The following is a 22,220-nucleotide window of genomic DNA, read 5'->3' as shown; positions in this document are numbered from 1 at the left end:
ATTTTCTTGCCCAGAAAGAATCTACAACATCAGGGATTGGCGGTGGACAGCGGATCGATGCAAACCCGATCATTGGTTAATCCTGTTTCATCAACAGATCGTGATTCGACCATACCATTTATTGATGAATGGACCGAATAGGCAACACCAACATCAAAAACAACTATGAACGATGATGGTCAACAAAAATCCGAACTTCGACGGCGTCGATTATCATCATCATCATCATCATCTACATCATCCAAACAAGACAATCGAAGACATTCAAAATAACCAGAACAATGACTTCAATAGAAAAATAATCAATCAATTTATATCAAAAGAAAATTCATTGTTTAATTTCCAAAAAATTTATTAAGAAAATGAAATACATTTTAATTATAAAATGAAACAAATGTTTATGATGAGTGCACTAATTCGAAACTTTATCCATTTTGTACAAAAAACGCGAAGAAATTAGCAAAAAAAAAACCTATCATTTACCTGTAGAAATACGAGAAAATGATTCCAATGATTACAATTTTTCCGATATAAACGGATGCATCAAAGCTTGTGATGGAGTCAAACGACGTGTAGGATCCAGGACAAAGATTTTGTCCAACAGATCTTTGAGTTGACCAACTTTACGAGACAATGGTTCGCTTAATTGTTGACCAGCCATCAATTCGGATTGAAGTTCACGGCTAGCTTGCATGTTTGTTAAGGTTACAATTTTCACTTTTTCGGTAACACGATCAATATCTTGATATAGAAAATTGTAATCATGATCAAAATGTTGATCGCGGAAAGTTGCTTTTCGTATCATACGATGAGAAAATTTTCCCCGTAAATCCATAAAATACTTTAGCATCTGATTATTACTTTTGCCGGCGAACATAATCTTGCCTGTGTATAACTCATATAAAGTACATCCAACCGACCACATATCGATAGCATGATCATATTGTAATCCAAGAACTAAAACAAGAAAAAGAAGAAAAATCATCAAGTTATTAAGTTATGTTTAAAAAGTGAAAATTGAATTATTATTATCTTTAAAAAATGAAAACAGGCTGGAAAATCGAATCTGAGGCGGATGAAAAACGAAATAAAAGTTCGGATATTTTGAATCGTTGACTGAATCAGATTCCAGTTAGATTTCTTTCACGGACACTATAAAAAATAATTTTGAAGATACCAATCGTAATACCAACGAAGATGCAATCTCAACTGTGAATAAAACAAATCGCATGGATCAAATTCAATAAATTCAAACACGAATGAAAAAAAAAATTCGGAAATATCAAAAATTCAAACCCGAACTTTTACCGTTTTTCAGTGCAAACAAAATATGCATGTGCAAATTGTATGGATCGATGTCGATGTTTGAAAAAAGATGTCGACCTACATATGGGATTGACTACAAATAACCGAAAAGATTTTTCAACAATCACGACAAAAGTTGGAAAATCTTTTCGATGATAATCTAAAGTATAAGAGAAAGAATGAGTACTTACTGATTTCTGGTGCTCGATAAAACCTGCTAACCAAATATGGTGCTATTTCACTGTCTCTTAGATATGATGCCGAACCAAAATCGCAAAGTTTTAGGACAGTTTTTTTATTATTGACCAAAATATTATCAGGTTTTATATCAGAATGTAGTATAGATGTCTTCTTCAATAAACGCAAGGCCAGGAATAGTTGGTGAGCATAAGACCGCACGGCATCGATATGAAGACCAACATCTTTTCCATATTTTTTCAACACTTCTCGTAGGTTCATGGCTAATGGTTCAAATACAAGACATAAATGTTGTCGATGATAGAAAGATGAATATAGCCTAAGACAATGATATTTGTCATCCGGATCAGCTGCATTCAAACATTTCAACATTTCTAACTCTTTCAATCCGGTTTTGTGCCTGAAAAAAAAATATAAATTAGCCAAATGAAAATCGGAATAGATAGATAAATATAAAACACTCACATTACTTCATTGTTTCGAATAATCTTAATGGCCACATCCTGTTGATCTTTGTTTTTATCACGGGCACGAACAACGTTGGAAAAAACCCCTTGTCCGGTGAACCCATAAACTGAATAGCGATTTTCCAACATTTCGCCAATTCTAATGCCTAATGAATGAAACGATATATAGAAAGTTTGTTTGACATTATAAATTCATTTAATAACTTACGATAATATCCTTCGGAATCATCCCAATTGTCAATCAAATGTGATTGGCTATTTTGATGATTTTGGGAATTTTTATTGGCCAATGATTTTTCATCCAGATGTCCAAATTGATGTAACCGTGCAACAGGATCTTCAAATTCATCTTTTTCATCTGCAAACATGTCAAATTGTTTACGCTTTGTTTTTTGTAGTTGTTGTTGTTTATTCTCCTCATTTGGTTGTGGGTTATTTTTCAATATGGATTCAAATGTAGTTGGGCCTTGAACTTTCGTGTCAGATTTACAAGTCATAGATGTTGAATCATCACAGTCACAGACTGTGGTCGAAAAATTAGTAGGTTCATTTGAAGTTTCATCCAAAGAACTCGTTTTAGTAGATTGTAGTTTCTTCAAGAGTTCTTGCCGCTGCCTTCGACGACGTTCAATTTCTTTCTCTTCATTGTCTTCATCGTCAAAATCTCTGATATCGATATCATCGGCTCCATCATCCGACGAAGAAGAGGAACGATCTTTGGCCCGATCAAATCGAGAGATCGAAGAACGTTTTCGATCATCAATACCTTTAGGGTGGTAATCACGATTAGATCGAGATGTCTGAGCATCGCGATAACCTTTGGCACCGTAATAATCTGATGATCGATTTTGATCATCAGCTGAACGGTAATGGTAAGGATCCTTTGAACGGTGGCGACTAGATTCTTCTTTTTCCCGATAATCTCTGATGGATCGATGTCTGTAATCATCATCATTATTACCATTTCTATCATCACGGTTATAATAATCGCGATAATTGTCTCTAGGAGAACGATGGTGATATGAGTCGATATCATCACGATGAGAACGTTGATCATCACGATAACGGTCATCATAATAATCTCGTCTATTACGATGATGTTGATATTCTGTACGAGCATAACGAGAATCTTCAAAACGATTTTCATCGTAATTTTTGTTATCATAATTATATCGATAATCAGTATCACGTCGTTCACTATTCATCTTCTCATATCACAGAAAGGAAAGTAACGTGGAGACTAGTCTCCAAATTTAGAGGAATGCGTAACTCTTCAAATTTGGAGACCCGCATTTTTGAGTAAACGACTAAACGATTTTATTATCGATAGTGTCGTTCATCACGATTGTTGCAGCAATTTGACCCCCTTTTATTCCCTTTACCCCCATATTAATTTAATCGATTTATATTGAAATTTAATCGATTTTATTAAAATATTTATTTATTAAAAATTTGAAATAATAAAATACATCCATATTTCACATCCTAATTGCGCCATACAACGTTAATTGTCCCCTTTGAAATAGATCCATAATTCGCGGTCCATGTTCCAAGACAATGTCCAAATTCTATCCGTGGTTCGAGATTCAATTTCCAAATTGTTCGCCGGCGATCCTAAGTGAAGATAAATATTAGTTGTTTGTTCAATTAATCTATTCATTTGCTTACCATGATCATTTGCAAGTATGCGTTCCATCCCGTGAATCTTCGACTTATAATCATGTTTTCGATCGCTTCATTGATTCCAAAGATTCAATCAGCATCAAATTCAATAGGAAATAGTTCAGACCATGTTCCTAAGCCTAATCTAACCCTAGCCTAACCTGATATCATGTGTTGAACATGGTCAAACTATTCTTGAATTGGATGCTGATGAACAATGGAACAGCCGAATTGACCTTGAACATAATCATCAATCGAATTTCAATTTGATGATTGTAAAATTTCAGGAACGAACCTAATAAAAAAAGATAGACCAATCTTTATTAAATATGAAGAATGAATATGTCGACTTAACGAATAAGTTGTTCCGACAATTCAATCAAAAGCAGACCTTTGAGAAATGTAAGTGTTAGAATCATTGATTGATAGCGAAATTTCAAAGTTACCTGATGATGAACATGATGTTTCATTGGACATTGTACCATGTTAGTGGCCAGATATCCACCAACAAATTTGTACTGTTCGGCATCATTACCATGATCGTTTTTATAAAGAAGGCACAATACACGGATTTGATTTTCTTGCCCAGAAAGAATCTACAACATCATCAGGGATTGGCGGTGGACAGCGGATCGATGCAAACTCGATCATTGGTTAATCCTGTTTCATCAACAGATCGTGATTCGACCATACCATTTATTGATGGGTGGACCGAATCGGCAACACCAACATCAAAAACAACTATGAACGATGATGGTCAACAAAAATCCGAACTTCGACGGCGTCGATTATCATCATCATCATCATCTACATCATCCAAACAAGACAATCGAAGACATTCAAAATAACCAGAACAATGACTTCAATAGAAAAAAAACAATCAATTTATATCAAAAGAAAATTCATTGTTTAATTTCCAAAAAATTTATTAAGAAACTGAAATACATTTTAATTATAAAATGAAATAAATGTTTATGATGAGTGCACTAATTCGAAACTTTATCCATTTTGTACAAAAAACGCGAAGAAATTAGCAAAAAAAAACCTATCATTTACCTGTACAAATACGAGAAAATGATTCCAATGATTACAATTTTTCCGATATAAACGGATGCATCAAAGCTTGTGATGGAGTCAAACGACGTATAGGATCCAGGACAAAGATTTTGTCCAACAGATCTTTGAGTTGACCAACTTTACGGGACAATGGTTCGCTTAATTGTTGACCAGCCATCAATTCGGATTGAAGTTCACGGCTAGCTTGCATGTTTGTTAAGGTTACAATTTTCACCTTTTCGGTAACACGATCAATATCTTGATATAGAAAATTGTAATCATGATCAAAATGTTGATCGCGGAAAGTTGCTTTTCGTATCATACGATGAGAAAATTTTCCCCGTAAATCCATAAAATACTTTAGCATCTGATTATTACTTTTGCCGGCGAACATAATCTTGCCTGTGTATAACTCATATAAAGTACATCCAACCGACCACATATCGATAGCATGATCATATTGTAATCCAAGAACTAAAACAAGAAAAAGAAGAAAAATCATCAAGTTATTAAGTTATGTTTAAAAAGTGAAAATTGAATTATTATTATCTTTAAAAAATGAAAACAGGCTGGAAAATCGAATCTGAGGCGGATGAAAAACGAAATAAAAGTTCGGATATTTTGAATCGTTGACTGAATCAGATTCCAGTTAGATTTCTTTCACGGACACTATAAAAAATAATTTTGAAGATACCAATCGTAATACCAACGAAGATGCAATCTCAACTGTGAATAAAACAAATCGCATGGATCAAATTCAATAAATTCAAACACGAATGAAAAAAAAAATTCGGAAATATCAAAAATTCAAACCCGAACTTTTACCGTTTTTCAGTGCAAACAAAATATGCATGTGCAAATTGTATGGATCGATGTCGATGTTTGAAAAAAGATGTCGACCTACATATGGGATTGACTACAAATAACCGAAAAGATTTTTCAACAATCACGACAAAAGTTGGAAAATCTTTTCGATGATAATCTAAAGTATAAGAGAAAGAATGAGTACTTACTGATTTCTGGTGCTCGATAAAACCTGCTAACCAAATATGGTGCTATTTCACTGTCTCTTAGATATGATGCCGAACCAAAATCGCAAAGTTTTAGGACAGTTTTTTTTATTATTGACCAAAATATTATCAGGTTTTATATCAGAATGTAGTATAGATGTCTTCTTCAATAAACGCAAGGCCAGGAATAGTTGGTGAGCATAAGACCGCACGGCATCGATATGAAGACCAACATCTTTTCCATATTTTTTCAACACTTCTCGTAGGTTCATGGCTAATGGTTCAAATACAAGACATAAATGTTGTCGATGATAGAAAGATGAATATAGCCTAAGACAATGATATTTGTCATCCGGATCAGCTGCATTCAAACATTTCAACATTTCTAACTCTTTCAATCCGGTTTTGTGCCTGAAAAAAAAATATAAATTAGCCAAATGAAAATCGGAATAGATAGATAAATATAAAACACTCACATTACTTCATTGTTTCGAATAATCTTAATGGCCACATCCTGTTGATCTTTGTTTTTATCACGGGCACGAACAACGTTGGAAAAAACCCCTTGTCCGGTGAACCCATAAACTGAATAGCGATTTTCCAACATTTCGCCAATTCTAATGCCTAATGAATGAAACGATATATAGAAAGTTTGTTTGACATTATAAATTCATTTAATAACTTACGATAATATCCTTCGGAATCATCCCAATTGTCAATCAAATGTGATTGGCTATTTTGATGATTTTGGGAATTTTTATTGGCCAATGATTTTTCATCCAGATGTCCAAATTGATGTAACCGTGCAACAGGATCTTCAAATTCATCTTTTTCATCTGCAAACATGTCAAATTGTTTACGCTTTGTTTTTTGTAGTTGTTGTTGTTTATTCTCCTCATTTGGTTGTGGGTTATTTTTCAATATGGATTCAAATGTAGTTGGGCCTTGAACTTTCGTGTCAGATTTACAAGTCATAGATGTTGAATCATCACAGTCACAGACTGTGGTCGAAAAATTAGTAGGTTCATTTGAAGTTTCATCCAAAGAACTCGTTTTAGTAGATTGTAGTTTCTTCAAGAGTTCTTGCCGCTGCCTTCGACGACGTTCAATTTCTTTCTCTTCATTGTCTTCATCGTCAAAATCTCTGATATCGATATCATCGGCTCCATCATCCGACGAAGAAGAGGAACGATCTTTGGCCCGATCAAATCGAGAGATCGAAGAACGTTTTCGATCATCAATACTTTGAGGGTGGTAATCACGATTAGATCGAGATGTCTGAGTATCGCGATAACCTTTGACAGCGTAATAATCTGATGATCGATTTTGATCATCAGCTGAACGGTAATGGTAAGGATCCTTTGAACGGTGGCGACTAGATTCTTCTTTTTCCCGATAATCTCTGATGGATCGATGTCTGTAATCATCATCATTATTACCATTTCTATCATCACGGTTATAATAATCGCGATAATTGTCTCTAGGAGAACGATGGTGATATGAATCGATATCATCACGATGAGAACGTTGATCATCACGATAACGATCACGGTGCGCTGATGAACGGTCATCATAATAATCTCGTCTATCACGATGATGTTGATGTTGATATTCTGTACGAGCATAACGGGAATCCTCATAACGATATCCATCGTAATTTTTGTCATCATAATTATATCGATAATCAGTATCACGTCGTCGATAGTCGCGCTCATAATCATCATGGAAATTTTTTTGGCCACCTTTTTCATCATCCATTTCTTTCGAACGACTACGATGATGATGTTTACGACGTGAATGCGAAGAGGATTTTTTCTTGTGTTTCTTATGTTTTTTATGCTTTGATCTTCTATGTTTACCATTTTCATCACTGTCATCATCGGATTTCCGACAATCTGATTTAGATTTCGATTCCTTCTTAGAATCGTTATTAGTGAATTTTTCATCATCTTTATCAATTTGGATATCTTTGTTATTACTAGGATTAGATGCAGGCTTTGAACGTTCATCAAGTAATGAATCTTCACCTTTATCCTTAGAATGACATTTTATCTTGAGATCAATATTGATTATTTCGGCATCGTCACCTTCCTCGAATTTTTCTGATTTTAATTTAGCCATCAAAATTGCTCTTTGACGCATTAGTTGCTCAAGTTCTTCCAATTCACGTTTTGCCTGTTCTCGTATAGATGTCACTTTATCAACAAGGCTTTCGCCGGCAAAAGTTTTCACTTCTAATTCAGTAGGCTTCTCTTTTTCTACTTTCTCTTGTTTAACTTCCTTTTCTTTGTCTTTAGTATTGTTTGCGGGTTTAACATCCTTTGATTTTAATATTGCCGCAGTTTTTTGATTCAATTTTTCACGTTCTTTTTGAGCAGCCAAAGCTACAGCTCGTTCTTCATCGTCTACAATCTTTCTCCATTTTTCAGCCATCGCTCGACGAAGAGCTGCAGCATCTTTTTGAGCCAATTTTTTTGACAATGATTCATAATCGATACCATCAAATTCTTCTTCTTCATCTTTGTCGTCCCTCAAATTCAATGTAAAGAATTGAGCTTCAGGATCTTTGTTTGGATTGGATTTTTTAGCTCCAGCCGCGTTTTTTGCTTTTGATTTTTGATTTTTTCCGTTCAATGATTTCGATAGCTTCAATTTAGGTTCACACTTTGATTTAATTGTGGCGATAGGCTTTTCCACATCAGTCTCATTGATGTCAACTTTATCCACATCGGCATCAATTATTTTGTAAGCTGAAAATTTTTTCGCAATCACTTTGTTTTCTTCGGTTAATTCAAGTGAACGCTGACTGATTAATTTTTTCACATCATCTTCAGAAATTTTTTCCGAATAGATCCATTTAGGATCGTTTTCAATTTTCAGTGGTACAGGATTGGCATCATCAATGGCATACACCCATTTTCGTTGATCCGGCCGGCTCATCTCTTTCAAAGCGTTACGGAGATCAGCGATTTTATTGGGATATTCTTTATCGCTATTTAATAATTTTGTTTCATATTCTTTTTTTAAACCGATTATGGGTTGTAATTCTGATGACGATTTTTTCTTCAAATCTGTCGACAGTTTGGTTCCGGAATTAATGTCTTCATATCGACCATTTTGATCCATACTTTTCGAACGATAATTTCGATCATTTGATCTTGATCTGCTTCGATCTTTTTTTCTACGATGATAAGAATGATTCGAATCATGATCAACTTCATAACGATTATGTTTATCTACCGAAGCTGAGCGATGTCTATAGTCACGATCAATTAATTGTGATCGATTAGTGCGATCATGATCAGGATAATTATGATACTTGCTAGATATTCCATGATGATTATGATAGATATCACTATTGTTCGATAAGCTACTTGTCCGTCTACGTTTTGGTTCTAAATCTTCATCATCAGTTCGATAATGGTCTTTATCAATCGATGGACGCCGGCGTCGTTGTTGGCGTCTGATATCGATTTCATCATCAAGAGAATCACCGTCATCGTGATCATTGAGAATTGCATCTAATTCACGATCATCGGAATCAACATCATCATCATCATCATCATCGGGTTCCGAATATCGACTGTGTCCATCATAGTTGTGTCGAGAGAATGAATTTCGATTTGATGAAGAAGCAGTTTTGCTGACAACAACCTGACTAGCCAATTTAATCGGCTTTCGTTTTATTTGGGATGTTGATTCATCATTGGAAGCGATAATGATGTCGGTCGTTTTGTCCATCATATATATTAAATAATATAGTCCGGTTTATAAGTTTGGATTTCATGAAAATAAGAAAATTAGTCAACTTTGAAATTTATTTTCAAATTTACTTCACCAGAATTTTATGGTTTATTGAATTCGTAGATTGTTATAAAAAAATAATCACATTTGATGATTCTAAATGATACAAAAACAATCACCTTATTAGCTTTCAATCAAATTCTTGAAAAGGATCAATACAATCGAGTCGGTCTGCTTTAGCAACAAAAAAAAACCACATTCGTCAGTATCGGTCACAAACAACATTCGGACCGTACCTAGAAGAGTGAGCAATGAGACTTTTTATTCGTTGCGTTTTATTGTGACCTAAAATCTTGATGTTCGCAATCGCATTGAATATAAATCCTGCCATCTATTGGCTAGAGAATTTTTTTTAAATAAAAATCAAAATTGTTTTGTGCATCATTGTTGGAATTTAAAATTGAAGAAATTGTAAAAAATGACAAAATAATTTATCAACCAAAAAATAAATGAAGAAAAGATTTCGTTAATTTTCAAGTTTACTTTGATGCTGGTCATTTTAATTCATTTCAACAATTAAATTATGGTAATTTAAAAATTGCATCCATTGGTTTGCTGACCTGAAATAGTGTTACAAGGTGATTGGAATTTGTGCCAGAAATGTGACAAGCTTTAATATATAAATATATACGGTCAATTAATATTCGATTCAAATGACCAAAACCACCTCAACACATACGAACAAAATGCGAATCTCAATCGTGACATTGTTTTTAACCGTTTTTCTACTCGATGAAAACTTTGATTCAATTCATTCGTCTATATTGCTTCCGTTGCTGGTGATTTTTTTTCAAGTTAGAAATTTTCACACTATCTAATCTGAACTTTTTCTTTTTTTAGAAACCGTTGCTTCATAGTGGGAGTAGGCCGTGTGGTTATCCCTATAGAGGCTACATTGGAAACGGTGGTGGTGGATTTGCTGGTGGTTTAACTGGTGGTCTGGCAGGTGGATATCGACAAAATCAATTTAACATGAACAATTTCAGACGGCGGAAATTATTTCATCATGAAATTGATATGGATAAACAAAATGGAGTAGCCATGAATAAGTTTGGTGCTGGCGGATTCGGGGGAGTTGGTGCCGGAAGTGTAGGAGGTGTTCTTGGTGGATATGACGTTGAAACAATGGCCGGTCATGATTACGGTGATTATTACGATTGAGATTTTTTTTACAAGAAATTTTTATTATGAATTGATATCATGAAATATATGATGATAGATGCGATTCATAAAAGTTTATATAAAATAAAATAATTATTATAATGAATGATCGACAATATTGGTCGAATAGTGCTGTGATTGAGATGATGGCGATGACGATTGTTTATTTGCAGATGAAGAAATTGTTTTTAAACTCCTGTTCATAATTAACGATGCCAATGATGATGATGGTGTTGTACTCAAATCGGTTGAAGATGAAAGATTCAATTCTCGACCATTACGAGCGGTTTTGTGAAAATCACCACTAACCCCACCACCACCACCCATCATAGGATCGAATGCACTATCGAATCCTTCTTTTTTGTTGATCCATCCATAGCCCCCGACACCTGGGCCAATGCCTGCTCCATATCCAGCACCGTAACCAACTCCTAGACCAACGCCATATCCTATTCCACCATGACCCATTCCAAGATTCATTGCTGGAAATCCCATCCCGTAACCCATGCCCATTCCATATCCAAGACCGTAACCATTTCCAAATGGATAACCGATTCCATAGCCACCATACCATGGCTTTCCATAATAGCTTAAATGATCTATTCGAATTTAACCCGCATTAAACGAACAAAAAAAAACATGAAATAAATACAATAAGCATACCGAAGCCAAAGCCGAGAGCATTGGCCAATCCATAGCCATAAAAAGGGCTGCAATCAACGTAATAACGAATAAAAACCAATTTCAAAAAGCAAAACAAACGTCATCTACCTGACTATTGGATTGTAACCAAAACCAACATATGGACTTATTGATGAGCCATGAGCCGATATCGTTTTTGTAGTAACAATCATCAATATTATGACGACAAACAAAATCTAAATGATAAAATAGTAATTTGTGTTATTGATTTTTAGGTGAAATTTTGCGATTATTCTCACTGATTTCAAATTACTAAACGATGCCATCATTGTACTTGATGGTATTGAATACAATAACGTCTTTGGTTTGGAAACGAGCAATTGTTCAGTTGAAGAAACTCTCTTAAGAAAATACGAAATCGCTTCAAGCCAAAGATGAAATCCAATGTTCAAATTATCTTCAATAGTTTAAAAAAAAATAAACAAAACAAACATCACAACTTGGTTCACGTCGCAATCACATTGAATTTGAAGCTGTTTGTCGCATTTTTTATACACAATCATTCCATCATTCAACTCGATGAAAGAGAATCTTGTCGAATCATCGCTTTTTTTTGGTGACGATGCCAACGACAAACATTAAACCAGATGCATATTATTAAATTCAAATTGGAATCTATAGGGCTAGATTTTGCTCATTAGTTTCGATTACTTGACAAAGTCTTTTCCTAATCATTTTATTCGTTTGTTGCATAAAGTTTAAATACGATATGAATTACGCATTTCATATGATCGAATGATAGAAAAGATTTTCATAAAATTGCATCGATTATCGATGACTAGGTCATCGAACCGGATACACACTGGAACATCCATGTCATCTATCTATATAACCCAATCATATATAATCAGGTGAATTATGATTCGTATGTGAATGTAATGGCTTTTGTCTGGTTAAACAAAAAGATAATGATGATGATGATCTTGACTGAATTTTTACGGTCAATCAAACATTCAAACTATGATAATGATCAGTGAGTGACAAAAAATTGAAATAGAAACAAAAATTTGTCATCCCCATCCCCATCATAAATTTATATTGATGATTCGAAACAACCATAATGGAGAATCGAGAAAAAGACCGAAGAAAAAAAAGAATGAAAAAAACGGGAGGAAATTTGAATAAGTGAATGAATGAATGAATTGCAGCTAGCAAGTAGACACCAATCGAAATGGACGGCGGCCAGACGACACACATTTCAATGCATTCAATGTATTCTATTCATTCAAGTGTGCGCATACCATGACCATTCGAAAAAAAACAATGCTGTTCAAATGACCTAGAAATCGTGTACCAATTAACAAGGTGAATTCCGAAATTAATCTAAACAAAAAGTTGATAGATTTTTATTCTGAATTACGTATACATCGAGGTAATACATCGCATCATATAAAGATTTTTAATTTAGTTTGAATAAAACTATTAAGAACTTTGATTTGAATCGACCACATCATCAACATTTTCGGATGCTTGTGATGATAAATGTGATGATGATTTGTATCCATGATGTGATGGCTGATAAACATAACCACTTGATGGATAAGTGACAGCAGTGGATGGTGATGAATCCGAATAAGATGGCCGAGATGTAGATTCAACATTGGTCTGTATTACTAAGGGATAACAGCACAAACTGGACGATGGACAAGGTGATCCATTACTACCGCTTGCCCAATATCCGGTACAAGGACTGTTGCTTGTTATTCCATATCCGCTGTATTGATTCCCTGACAAACTGCTACCTAATGATCCTGAAAAACGTAACAAACCTTATGTAATCAGATCTTGTTCAAGTTTTAAGATAACACTCTTGTTTGAAAGTTTCATACCAAATTTCGTAAATTTTCGTGTCCACCAGGAACGAAGTAGAGATCCAGTATTAGGAAATAATGATGACGTTGTAGGCAAACCAGTCAATCCTGAATTAGTGGGAAATAATGAGTTGCTGAAAGGTCCAGCTGGAACATAACCACTAGTGCCAGTATTTCCGCCACTACCACTACCCGATGGATAAAGAACGCCAGAACTTGGATAGTTTTGATAGTTGTACCAATTATAATTATAACCAGATGGATTAGATCCAATAGGTGATTGTCCGATGTAGCTTCCAGATAATGATGGGGATCCACTAACCAAGCCAGCCGAACCAACACCAGAGCCAGAACCACTTAAAATAGATGCTGGAACTGGATATGGAAATGGATAATAATATGGTTGTATTCTTGGCGAAAAAAGCCAACATTGAGCCAAATTCTGTGAGGAAAGAACGACGATTATTGCAAAGAATATTATGATAACATTGGAAATGGATGCGATTTTCGGTTGTTTAGTTAAAGATGATGGCGAGGATGACATTGTGATTTTGAGGAACACTGTGATTACAATGAAAAAACATCAAAACAACAATTTAGGCAAACAAAAAAAAATCTAGGTAGTACGTATGCATCAATTTTCGAATGTCGAATGTTTGAAATATATTTGGAATTCCATAAAATCTTTACAAAACGGAACCGAATAATGAATCAAAATGATTGAAAGAGAAAGTTGTCAACTCTATTCATTTGAACATACAATTGTATTACAATGAAAAGAATGAAGTACAGAAAATTGATTTTTGTCCAGCTTTTTTTTCATCAATTTCATTACAATTTGGTCGCGCCTGAACAAACAAATTGAAAAAAACGAAAGAAAAAAGAATGGTAAATTATGGAAAAGCACATATATTCAATCAATTGAATGCAGAAAAAAAATGTTGTAGAGAAAAAACCAAACACACGAATAGATGTTTCAAATGATTCTTTTTTGGAACTAACAAAACTAACTAAATGAATGCCCTGACCTCAATCAACATCAGGCTTTAGTTTTGGATTTTTAAAGGTGTTAAATTGTCAATAATTTTTATCAATTTATTAAACAAACTATTTTCCAAACATGGATCCAAAATCAATGAATTTTAAGAAGGAATAGGGAAATCCGTGGTTTCAAATGTTTGCTCTGTATTTATTACAATGTGCAAAAAATGCCAACGTTGGTGGAAACCCGGACCTAAATGTAGTAGGCAATTTGGCTATTATATGAAACGAACCGAAATCAAATAAAAATTATCGCTTCAAAAATCACTACTCGAATTGACATTGACCTTAATCGATTTGTTAATAATAAAAAAATGCATGTGGTGTAAAAAAATAATGAAAATTTTTTATTTTTATGAAAAAAAATTCAAAGAAAATAAATGTGTATGATGATGGTATCAACGGCTAAAGTAATAAAAAATATTAACCTGGAATTGTAAAATATCCATCTACATCCGTTGGCGTTGAATAATTTCGTGTGGAATTATTTGTACTTTTTATTCTTGATGCTTTGTTAAAATATTTTGACATTTTTTTCTGTTGTTTGTTACTATTTGGTTTTCTAGTTGTTTTCGATGTTCCAGCTGTATTACGTTTTCTTTTGGCTGCGGTACCACCACCACGACTTGAAGTGGTGGTTGATTGTATGTGATTATCATCATCAATAGGATAATCATCTGGAACGATAAAATTATTTATAGAATCATTCGCATCTAAACAAGAAGAAGGGTTAGTATCGATAAAGTCCAGGTCACCATAATCATTTCCTTCCTGACGGCGAGAATCGAGATCATTTTCATCATCGAAATCGAAGATATTACGTTTACGAGCCGTTGTGGATTTTTTCACTGTTGGGGTTTTGGCACTACTATTCATAAAAAGAAAGCAAAAAAAGGTTAGCAAGCATAAAAATCTATTAGTACTAATAATCAAGTCAATCAATCATTAATATTACTTTTTTTTCTGTGTACGACGTTTTGTTACATTGAATATATATTGATGATTACGTTCTAATATATCGGAAGAGCGTTCACCAAGTCGAACGTAGCTAGAGCTGGCGAAAAAACACTTTCGGTTGACAAAAGTATCTTCGGCAAGAAATTTTTTTGCAATCAAATTTTGTACCAATCGTTGTACATCGGTTCGAGTGAGATCTTTGAGCAATGCATACATGGCAGAACGTCGATGTTTATCTGGTGCGAATTTATCACTGGCTGAACTTCCTAAAAATGTGTCGGAAAGAAAAATTTGAATTATTTTTTTTTGCATAGGAAAATCATATTAAAATAAACAAACGAAGATGGAAACAAAACACTTACCGCATAAAATATTGGTCAATTGCGTGGGTGAAATATTGTCATTTCGTTCTTGATTATATGACCCTACTAATAATCGGATAGATTCAAGTATTGGTCCGAACGTTTTGTGTAAAATCTTCGGATTGAAAATTATCTTTTACCAAACAATTATCACATACAGATTCAATATTCGCTACACAGTAACGATCATCATATTGTTGGCCAAAATATTTGAGTAATTGTTTACGACGGCATTCGGCTTTATTCAGACAAAACATTTGCACATCATATAAATAAGACATTGCCAATTTTAGCATGGATTTTTGCTTTGTCGTTTTCGTAAGTAATTTTTTCCATCGATTAAAATCTAATGGTGTATAATAGAGAATACAAAGAGCTAGTTGGCCATCGCGTCCAGCACGACCAACTTCTTGATAGTAACCTTCGATTGATTTGGGCAATGAATAATGTATAACAAAACGACAATCAGCTTTATCGATCCCCATCCCGAAAGCAATAGTGGCGACGACGACATTGAATTTTCCTGTAATCCAATCATTTTGAACCTGTTTACGAGAAACATCGGAAAGACCAGCATGATAGGAAACACATTTAAATTGTTTAAGTTTTTCTGCTAAAGTATCACAATCATTACGTGATAAGCAATAAATGATTCCAGTTTGATTACGAAAATCTGAGTTCAATAGTTGAGTTATTTCTTCAATACATTTATTAGTTTTTGCTCGTACTTCGAATTTGAGATTAGCACGATTAAATGATTGCATGAACCATTTGGCTTCTCGTAAATGAAGTTGTTGTGCTATATCAAGTCGTACCTTTTGGGTTGCAGTCGCAGTTAATGCCATGAATGGTACATTCGGAAAGGGGCGTCGAAGTTCCGAAAGGCGTTTATAATCAGGACGAAAATCGTGACCCCATTGTGAAACACAATGGGCTTCGTCGATAACAAACCGTGATAATTTTTTTTGTTGATAAAGATTTTTTAGCATAGACATTAAACGATCTGATGCGGATAATTTTTCCGGTGTTACATACAATAACTTGGTTCGTCCTTCTTTCGATTTAAGATCAGCATATATTTCTGATACAGTTCCGGTATCGACATCACCAGTTAGAGAAGCAGCCGATCCAGGAAATCGTTCGTTCATTTTTGATGTTTGATCCAGGATCAAACTTTTCAATGGTGATACGACAATAGTAATTCCATCGGAAACCAAAGCCGGCAGCTGATAGCAGAGAGATTTACCACCACCGGTTGGCATCAATATGAAAACATCAAATTTTAACAAAGCAGCGTTGATAGCTTCTAACTGATTTGTTCGGAATTCATAAAGACCAAAAACTTGATGAAAAATTTTCAACATTTGTTCTGAATGTGGCAAATTCTTGGATTTTAACAACTGTTCATTTCCATCATTTTGATAGAGTCCAAAAAATCGATCATTTTTCGATTTCATAGAAAGTTCTTCGCCGATTTCGTTTTCTCCACGATGACCTATAGAGCGATTTAAATCAATTTGAACAAAACTTGTTTCAGCACGTAGTGCTGCATTCAGAACAGTTCCACATGATCCTGAAATATTTTGAGTATTTGGCAGTGATGGCGTCATCGCGATTATTGATTCACATTGTCCATTCGAATCCGGTAAGCCTTCATAACAATCTTCCCAATCACTCAAATCGCTCACACCAATTTCATTATCGCTATTTTGTGTTGTTGTTGTTGTTTGACCAAAATCAGATTTTGTAATCTGAGCTGTTCTTCTAACTGGTAATGGCTCTGGTATTGGGATAATTTCACATGAATCTTGAGAATTAACTGAATGTATTTGATCATTTCGAAAGTTAGATTCATCCACTTGTATTGATTGAACTGTTAGCAATGAAGATGCTATATTGGAACAAAATTTAACAGGAGTACATTTAGTGTCCAATCGTTTGGATGACCGAGGCCAACAATCATCATCATCATTATTGATTATGGGCGTGACTTTTGAATAATTATTAAAATTCTCTTTAAAAACAGGATCAACATTTAAAATTTCACAGTCTTGAAGTTTGTTTACCGATTTTTGTTCTGTTTTTAATCTTTTTGTATGATTGTTTAAGAAATCTCGATGCTTACGCAATGATAATTTCAACTCTGTAGGAATATTTTGAACTGAACTTTCATATTCCATCAATTTCTGACAAATTCCAAACATATTCGTTACGAATTCCGGATTGGAACAAAGAATCTTTTGATCAGTTATCGTTTCATGATAATTTGATTTGATAGGAGATAATCGATTTTGGATATTTTCTTTGTTCTGTTTATATTCAACTAGTTGACTTTCCTCATCATCACTGATATTGATTACAAATCCTGGTCGCTTTTTGTTGGTCATGACTGTAGATGTTAAAGGAGTTTCAATTATGGCCATAAAATCATCAGCTAAGTCACTATCACGAAAGGCTGATGAATTATCATTCAAAGATTTATTAACCACAAATGAATCATCATTGACGTTAGTTGAGGGTTTTTGTTTTGGTTCAAATGTTACTCGATGGAAATGTTCCATGTTATAATCATCATCAAAATGTTGAATCGGTAACTTCGGACCATGTTGATATGTTTTGGATGGTTCTTTCATGTTTGACGAAATAACTATTTCTGTTTCTGTTTTTGATTTTTTAATCGGCTCATTCGGTTGATCGAATTTGGAGGCTTTATCCTTTTGTAGTGTTTCATCTTGTCCATTGTTGTTATCATTAGGATCATATATTGCACGAAATACAGCATCGAATTTATAATTAGAATCGATTAAATTTTTCCTTAAATTATCACAACATTCTTGGAGATTGTTGAGAACTTTGACAGCCATTTAGTGTTGATTATGTTCACGGTTTTCGGTCCACAAAATCAAAACAATAAGTAGAATCTAATAAGTGGAAATTAAAAATTCAAATTAAAAATCAGAAAAACAATGAAAATAACCCAAATTCATTGGAAAATTACTTGTTTGAATTCAAATAATTATGAAGCTTATATGATGATGATGATAATTAGCATCACAAAAACAAAAATGAATGGCGCCAATTTACAATCGTAATTTGGTTATATTTATTAATGTGTGTGTGTATGTGTGTGTGAGCGCTGTCTTGCGTCATAGCTCAGTCAGAAAAACCCTTCGGTTAGGGAACCATAGAGAATAAATAATAGGTATTACAATAATCCAACTTTGAACTGTGCCGCTACTTATTGAAAAACCGGAGTTTTTGTGTGTGTGTGTGACTCAATCGAAATGGTTTTGCTAATCAGACGAATTGTATTCGAATAGAATTTAGTTGACCAGATTTGTACATTGTTCGACGTACCATTCATGTATAAACTGAATGATGATGTTTTTTTTTAAAAAATTTTCATTTACTGTCCGGATTTGTTTATTTTATTTTTTTTTGCTTGTTTATTCACGATTAATGTACAAAAAATGTCACCAAAAACAGGTATGAATCAATCTTGTTTTTTGTTTTGTTGTTGTAATTCATATGAATTAATTGTCAACATCATAATTGGAACAACAATATGGTAATCAAGAGAACATTGTACACGTTAATTATATATAAAAGGTTCAAAATCTTGAATTCAATTCACGTTTAAAACTTTTGTCTATTTTTATTATAACTAGACTAAATAAATTCATGGTGTCAAAAAAAACAAACTCATCAACAGGATGTATTTTTTGGATTTTTAGATCCGTTGTCGATTCATCTCTTTGGTTACATTGTGACATTTTTTTGGCCATTTATAAACTGATCTTTATCGAATTATTCGAATTTTTTTTTTTGTTAATAATCGAAAAATTTTTTTCTCGATTTTTCTTTTGAAATTACATGTATAAAACTGGCTATGGTTGACGAAATTTTTAGGGTAATTCTATTTGATCGTTTGTGTGTTTGTCTCTTGTTAATTTTATATTGTTTTGTTCGAGGTCAACACAACAACAATGATGACCAACTCGAATTGCCAATGCACCAACGCCCGAATTTTGATTGAAGGATATCGTTTACCGATGCCTATTGAATTTAGCCAAATGGAAGCAATCAAGCAGAATTTATGTGTTTGTGAGGTGCCTTCAACTATACGAAAAAAATATCTAGATTTTTGTGAACGTGAATCTCGAAAATCAACATTGATTCGATTGTTACAGGCAAATTATAAAAATATTGATGAAAATCCAAATACCGATAGAAAAGAAGAACTACCATCCGAAGTATTGGAAGAAATGAAAAAAATTGTCATCGAAATTCGACGTCATGAACGAGAGCTACCACGCTTATCTGATGATTTTGAATGTTGGTCAGATTACGTTGATTATCGACAAAAGCAACATTCGATGTTACCACGGTCGGCGATTCGTTTACCATCACAAGTCATGTCACAATTACTGACTACAAATCGACCATCATTCATGCTTGAATTGAATGAATATTATATGCCGATACCGGAAGATTTTATCGTTTATTTCTATTCCGATATACAGAATCGTATAATTGCCGAATTACCAGAAACAATTCGATCAATTTATTTGAATATGCTTTGGCAATATGGCCATCAACAAGAATTAATTTCCATTATGTGTCTAAAAAATTCCGAACTTTGTGATTTATGGTGTAAACCATTCTGTTAAATTTTTTTTCTAATTGAATTTATAAAAAAAATTGAATAAATACATGCTGCAAATTAAGAAATGGCTAATAATTCTTGATTTATTTATTCAAAATGTCAAATACAAATTGTTCATGCATCAATGAAGGTCCATTGATCGAAATCGATGGCTATAGTTTACCATTGCCACGTCAATTTAATGAGATGACTTTCGATCAACAGCTTGAATCGTTGAAAAATCTACCTGAATCAATACACGAAAATTATATGAAAATTTGTCAAAACGATGCAAAACTTCAATCGGCCATTAATTTGATTATAGATGAATTACACACGGAAAAAGATTTTCGACAATCGAAATCCGAAACTGATTCAAACATAAAGATGGAGATCAATATAAATGGCCATCATTTACCATTGGTAAAAGATTTTAATCGTTGGTCATGTCAACGTCGTAAACAATTGTTACGTAATCTGCCTGATAATGTACGTGGACGATATTTGAATCTAATCTGGCAAGAAGATATAGGCAGTCGATTATGTGCTGAATCACGAACACTTTATCAACCATTTTGGGCATAATGGGTGATTATGATTTATGATGATTACCATTAAGTTCGTCATTCAGTACAACATTATCATTATTCACACTTTACCTTTTATTATAATTTCATTTGTCAGAAAGAAAATGAAAATACCATCACTGAAAATCGATGCGAAATAGCTACAATAAATATATTTGAGAACCGCAATATATCAATATAATAGCACAGCAGCGGCAGCAGCAGCCAGCAGCAGGTTCATTGGCTTTTTTCCATTGGTTTATTGCACCGAATGGATGATAATGTCAATGAATCTTGAATGGCAAGAGTGGCCAAAGCAAAGAACGATGTATGAGAGGAGAGTATGTATTAAGACATGAAGCAAACGAACGAGACAAAAATCAAGGTTATCGTCCGATGGATGATGATGATGATGGTTGGTGGCTGGTTATTATATATATTCATTTAATTTCCATTTATTAAAGATATGATTATTGCAGATAACTTTAAGTACATCACTATCTATGCAACATATTGGGGTGTCTAAATTCCATTTTCCCTATATTCTCAACAGTTTTCATTCTAACAATAATTTTCTTTATTAAATTACAAGAAAAAACTAAACATAGAAAATTCTTTCATAATGAAAAGTGGAAAAACAACGTGAGATAACCTTTTGTTTTGTTTTCAATAGATTTCGATGATTTATCTTTTATCGGTTTAATCCGATAAATAAATACCCTTCATATTATCTTGTTTATTAGGTTGGCTTGTTTTTTGTTTAGTTTGGATTGGATTGAACTGATGAAAGTAAAAAGAAATCATCATCATTATCACAGAAAGTCACTGCTAACATTCAGAATCATTGATTCATATAATGATGGGGGGAGGCCTAGTGCTGGGATTCTTTCATCACTCCCACACACACACAAACATCTTCATCCATTACAATCGATATACAATTGTTGTAAATGTCATGCGTGTATTTAAAGGTATCTATTTTTGATTCATTGTATATAATTCTTTTCTTTATTTTTTCGAACAAAGAATATTTTGGCGTCGGCGTCATGAACAAACGATGATGGTGTATTGATGTTGTGGACCTTTTCCCAACCAGGTTGTATACGACAACGAAATAGCCCATTTTGTATATGCGATTCAAGAATCTAAGCAATGGTTCTTTTTTTCTTTATCAAAAGGGTTGGTGTGTTTGATGATGATGATGATCATGTATATGACAAGCTGTGTTAATGTACCGTACACTGACCGAAAGCAAAGCGAATGAGAGACAAAAAAAAAACAACCCAACTGATCGACCAACTTTATTCTGAAGACAATGACATCAACAGAAAAAAATAGATAACATCATCAGCCCACCTTCGACCTAACCCATCCACGAAAAAAACACTGCAGCAGCAATGTGACAACCAAAAAAAATAAAAAAAAAAAATAAGAGAGAATGTGTGTGATAAAAAATGTTAATGTTGTTGCTGG

The 22,220-nt window shown here is 33.7% G+C and overlaps 5 protein-coding genes across 5 annotated transcripts; 1 reads left to right on the top strand and 4 right to left on the bottom strand.

The window, feature by feature from the left end:
- Positions 1-310: 310 nt before the first annotated feature.
- On the bottom strand, positions 311-3,404 carry LOC142597391 (uncharacterized). Its single transcript, XM_075729275.1, has 4 exons — positions 2,179-3,404; positions 1,969-2,116; positions 1,497-1,903; positions 311-957 (listed from the first exon to the last, which is right to left on the bottom strand). Exons 1-4 carry the CDS (start codon positions 3,173-3,175, stop codon positions 515-517), a joined length of 1,995 nt encoding a protein of 664 aa, XP_075585390.1. The 5' UTR covers positions 3,176-3,404; the 3' UTR covers positions 311-514.
- Positions 3,405-4,516: 1,112 nt separating this feature from the next.
- On the bottom strand, positions 4,517-9,746 carry LOC124494682 (uncharacterized). The gene is given in 5 exon segments (XM_047057925.2): positions 4,517-5,162; positions 5,702-5,807; positions 5,809-6,109; positions 6,175-6,322; positions 6,385-9,746. Coding segments are annotated over 5 exon segments (4,056 nt in total). The 5' UTR covers positions 9,443-9,746; the 3' UTR covers positions 4,517-4,719.
- Positions 9,747-10,623: 877 nt separating this feature from the next.
- Positions 10,624-11,805, bottom strand: LOC124494689 (uncharacterized). Its single transcript, XM_047057938.2, has 4 exons — positions 11,605-11,805; positions 11,435-11,541; positions 11,327-11,373; positions 10,624-11,262 (listed from the first exon to the last, which is right to left on the bottom strand). Exons 1-4 carry the CDS (start codon positions 11,632-11,634, stop codon positions 10,760-10,762), a joined length of 687 nt encoding a protein of 228 aa, XP_046913894.1. The 5' UTR covers positions 11,635-11,805; the 3' UTR covers positions 10,624-10,759.
- Positions 11,806-12,732: 927 nt separating this feature from the next.
- On the bottom strand, positions 12,733-18,707 carry LOC124494683 (uncharacterized). Its single transcript, XM_075729689.1, is given in 7 exon segments — positions 12,733-13,116; positions 13,195-13,737; positions 14,646-15,085; positions 15,173-15,431; positions 15,531-15,627; positions 15,629-18,457; positions 18,535-18,707. Coding segments are annotated over 6 exon segments (4,440 nt in total). The 5' UTR covers positions 18,401-18,457; positions 18,535-18,707; the 3' UTR covers positions 12,733-12,787.
- Positions 18,708-18,966: 259 nt separating this feature from the next.
- Positions 18,967-20,926, top strand: LOC124494465 (uncharacterized). The gene is made up of 4 exons (XM_075729637.1): positions 18,967-19,022; positions 19,205-19,446; positions 19,508-20,189; positions 20,333-20,926. The coding sequence occupies exons 2-4, from the start codon at positions 19,426-19,428 to the stop codon at positions 20,764-20,766; spliced, it is 1,137 nt and encodes a 378-aa protein (XP_075585752.1). The 5' UTR covers positions 18,967-19,022; positions 19,205-19,425; the 3' UTR covers positions 20,767-20,926.
- The last annotated feature ends 1,294 nt before the right edge of the window (positions 20,927-22,220 follow it).

The sequence above is a fragment of the Dermatophagoides farinae genome, chromosome 3 (genome assembly GCF_024713945.1).
Source record: "Dermatophagoides farinae isolate YC_2012a chromosome 3, ASM2471394v1, whole genome shotgun sequence".
Classification (NCBI taxonomy): domain Eukaryota; kingdom Metazoa; phylum Arthropoda; class Arachnida; order Sarcoptiformes; family Pyroglyphidae; genus Dermatophagoides; species Dermatophagoides farinae.
The sequence above is the reverse complement of the archived record's forward strand: the minus strand, read 5'-3'. Positions and strand labels throughout refer to the sequence as shown.

Bases quoted from the DNA above. Each gene is read 5' to 3' on its own strand.
- LOC142597391 (XM_075729275.1), bottom strand. From the start codon at position 3,175: ATGAATAGTGAACGACGTGATACTGATTATCGATATAATTATGATAAC. The intron at 2,117-2,178 runs GTAAGTTATTAA...TTCATTCATTAG, and splicing joins TGATTCCGAAGGATATTATC to GCATTAGAATTGGCGAAATG. The intron at 958-1,496 runs GTAAGTACTCAT...TTCTTGTTTTAG, and splicing joins TTATCGAGCACCAGAAATCA to TTCTTGGATTACAATATGAT.
- LOC124494465 (XM_075729637.1), top strand. From the start codon at position 19,426: ATGGTTGACGAAATTTTTAGG. The intron at 19,447-19,507 runs GTAATTCTATTT...GTTTTGTTCGAG, and splicing joins TGGTTGACGAAATTTTTAGG to GTCAACACAACAACAATGAT. The intron at 20,190-20,332 runs GTAAACCATTCT...GCATCAATGAAG, and splicing joins CGAACTTTGTGATTTATGGT to GTCCATTGATCGAAATCGAT.
- LOC124494689 (XM_047057938.2), bottom strand. From the start codon at position 11,634: ATGATGGCATCGTTTAGTAATTTGAAATCA. The intron at 11,542-11,604 runs GTGAGAATAATC...TTTATCATTTAG, and splicing joins CGTTTAGTAATTTGAAATCA to ATTTTGTTTGTCGTCATAAT. The intron at 11,263-11,326 runs GTATGCTTATTG...AAATTCGAATAG, and splicing joins TGCTCTCGGCTTTGGCTTCG to ATCATTTAAGCTATTATGGA.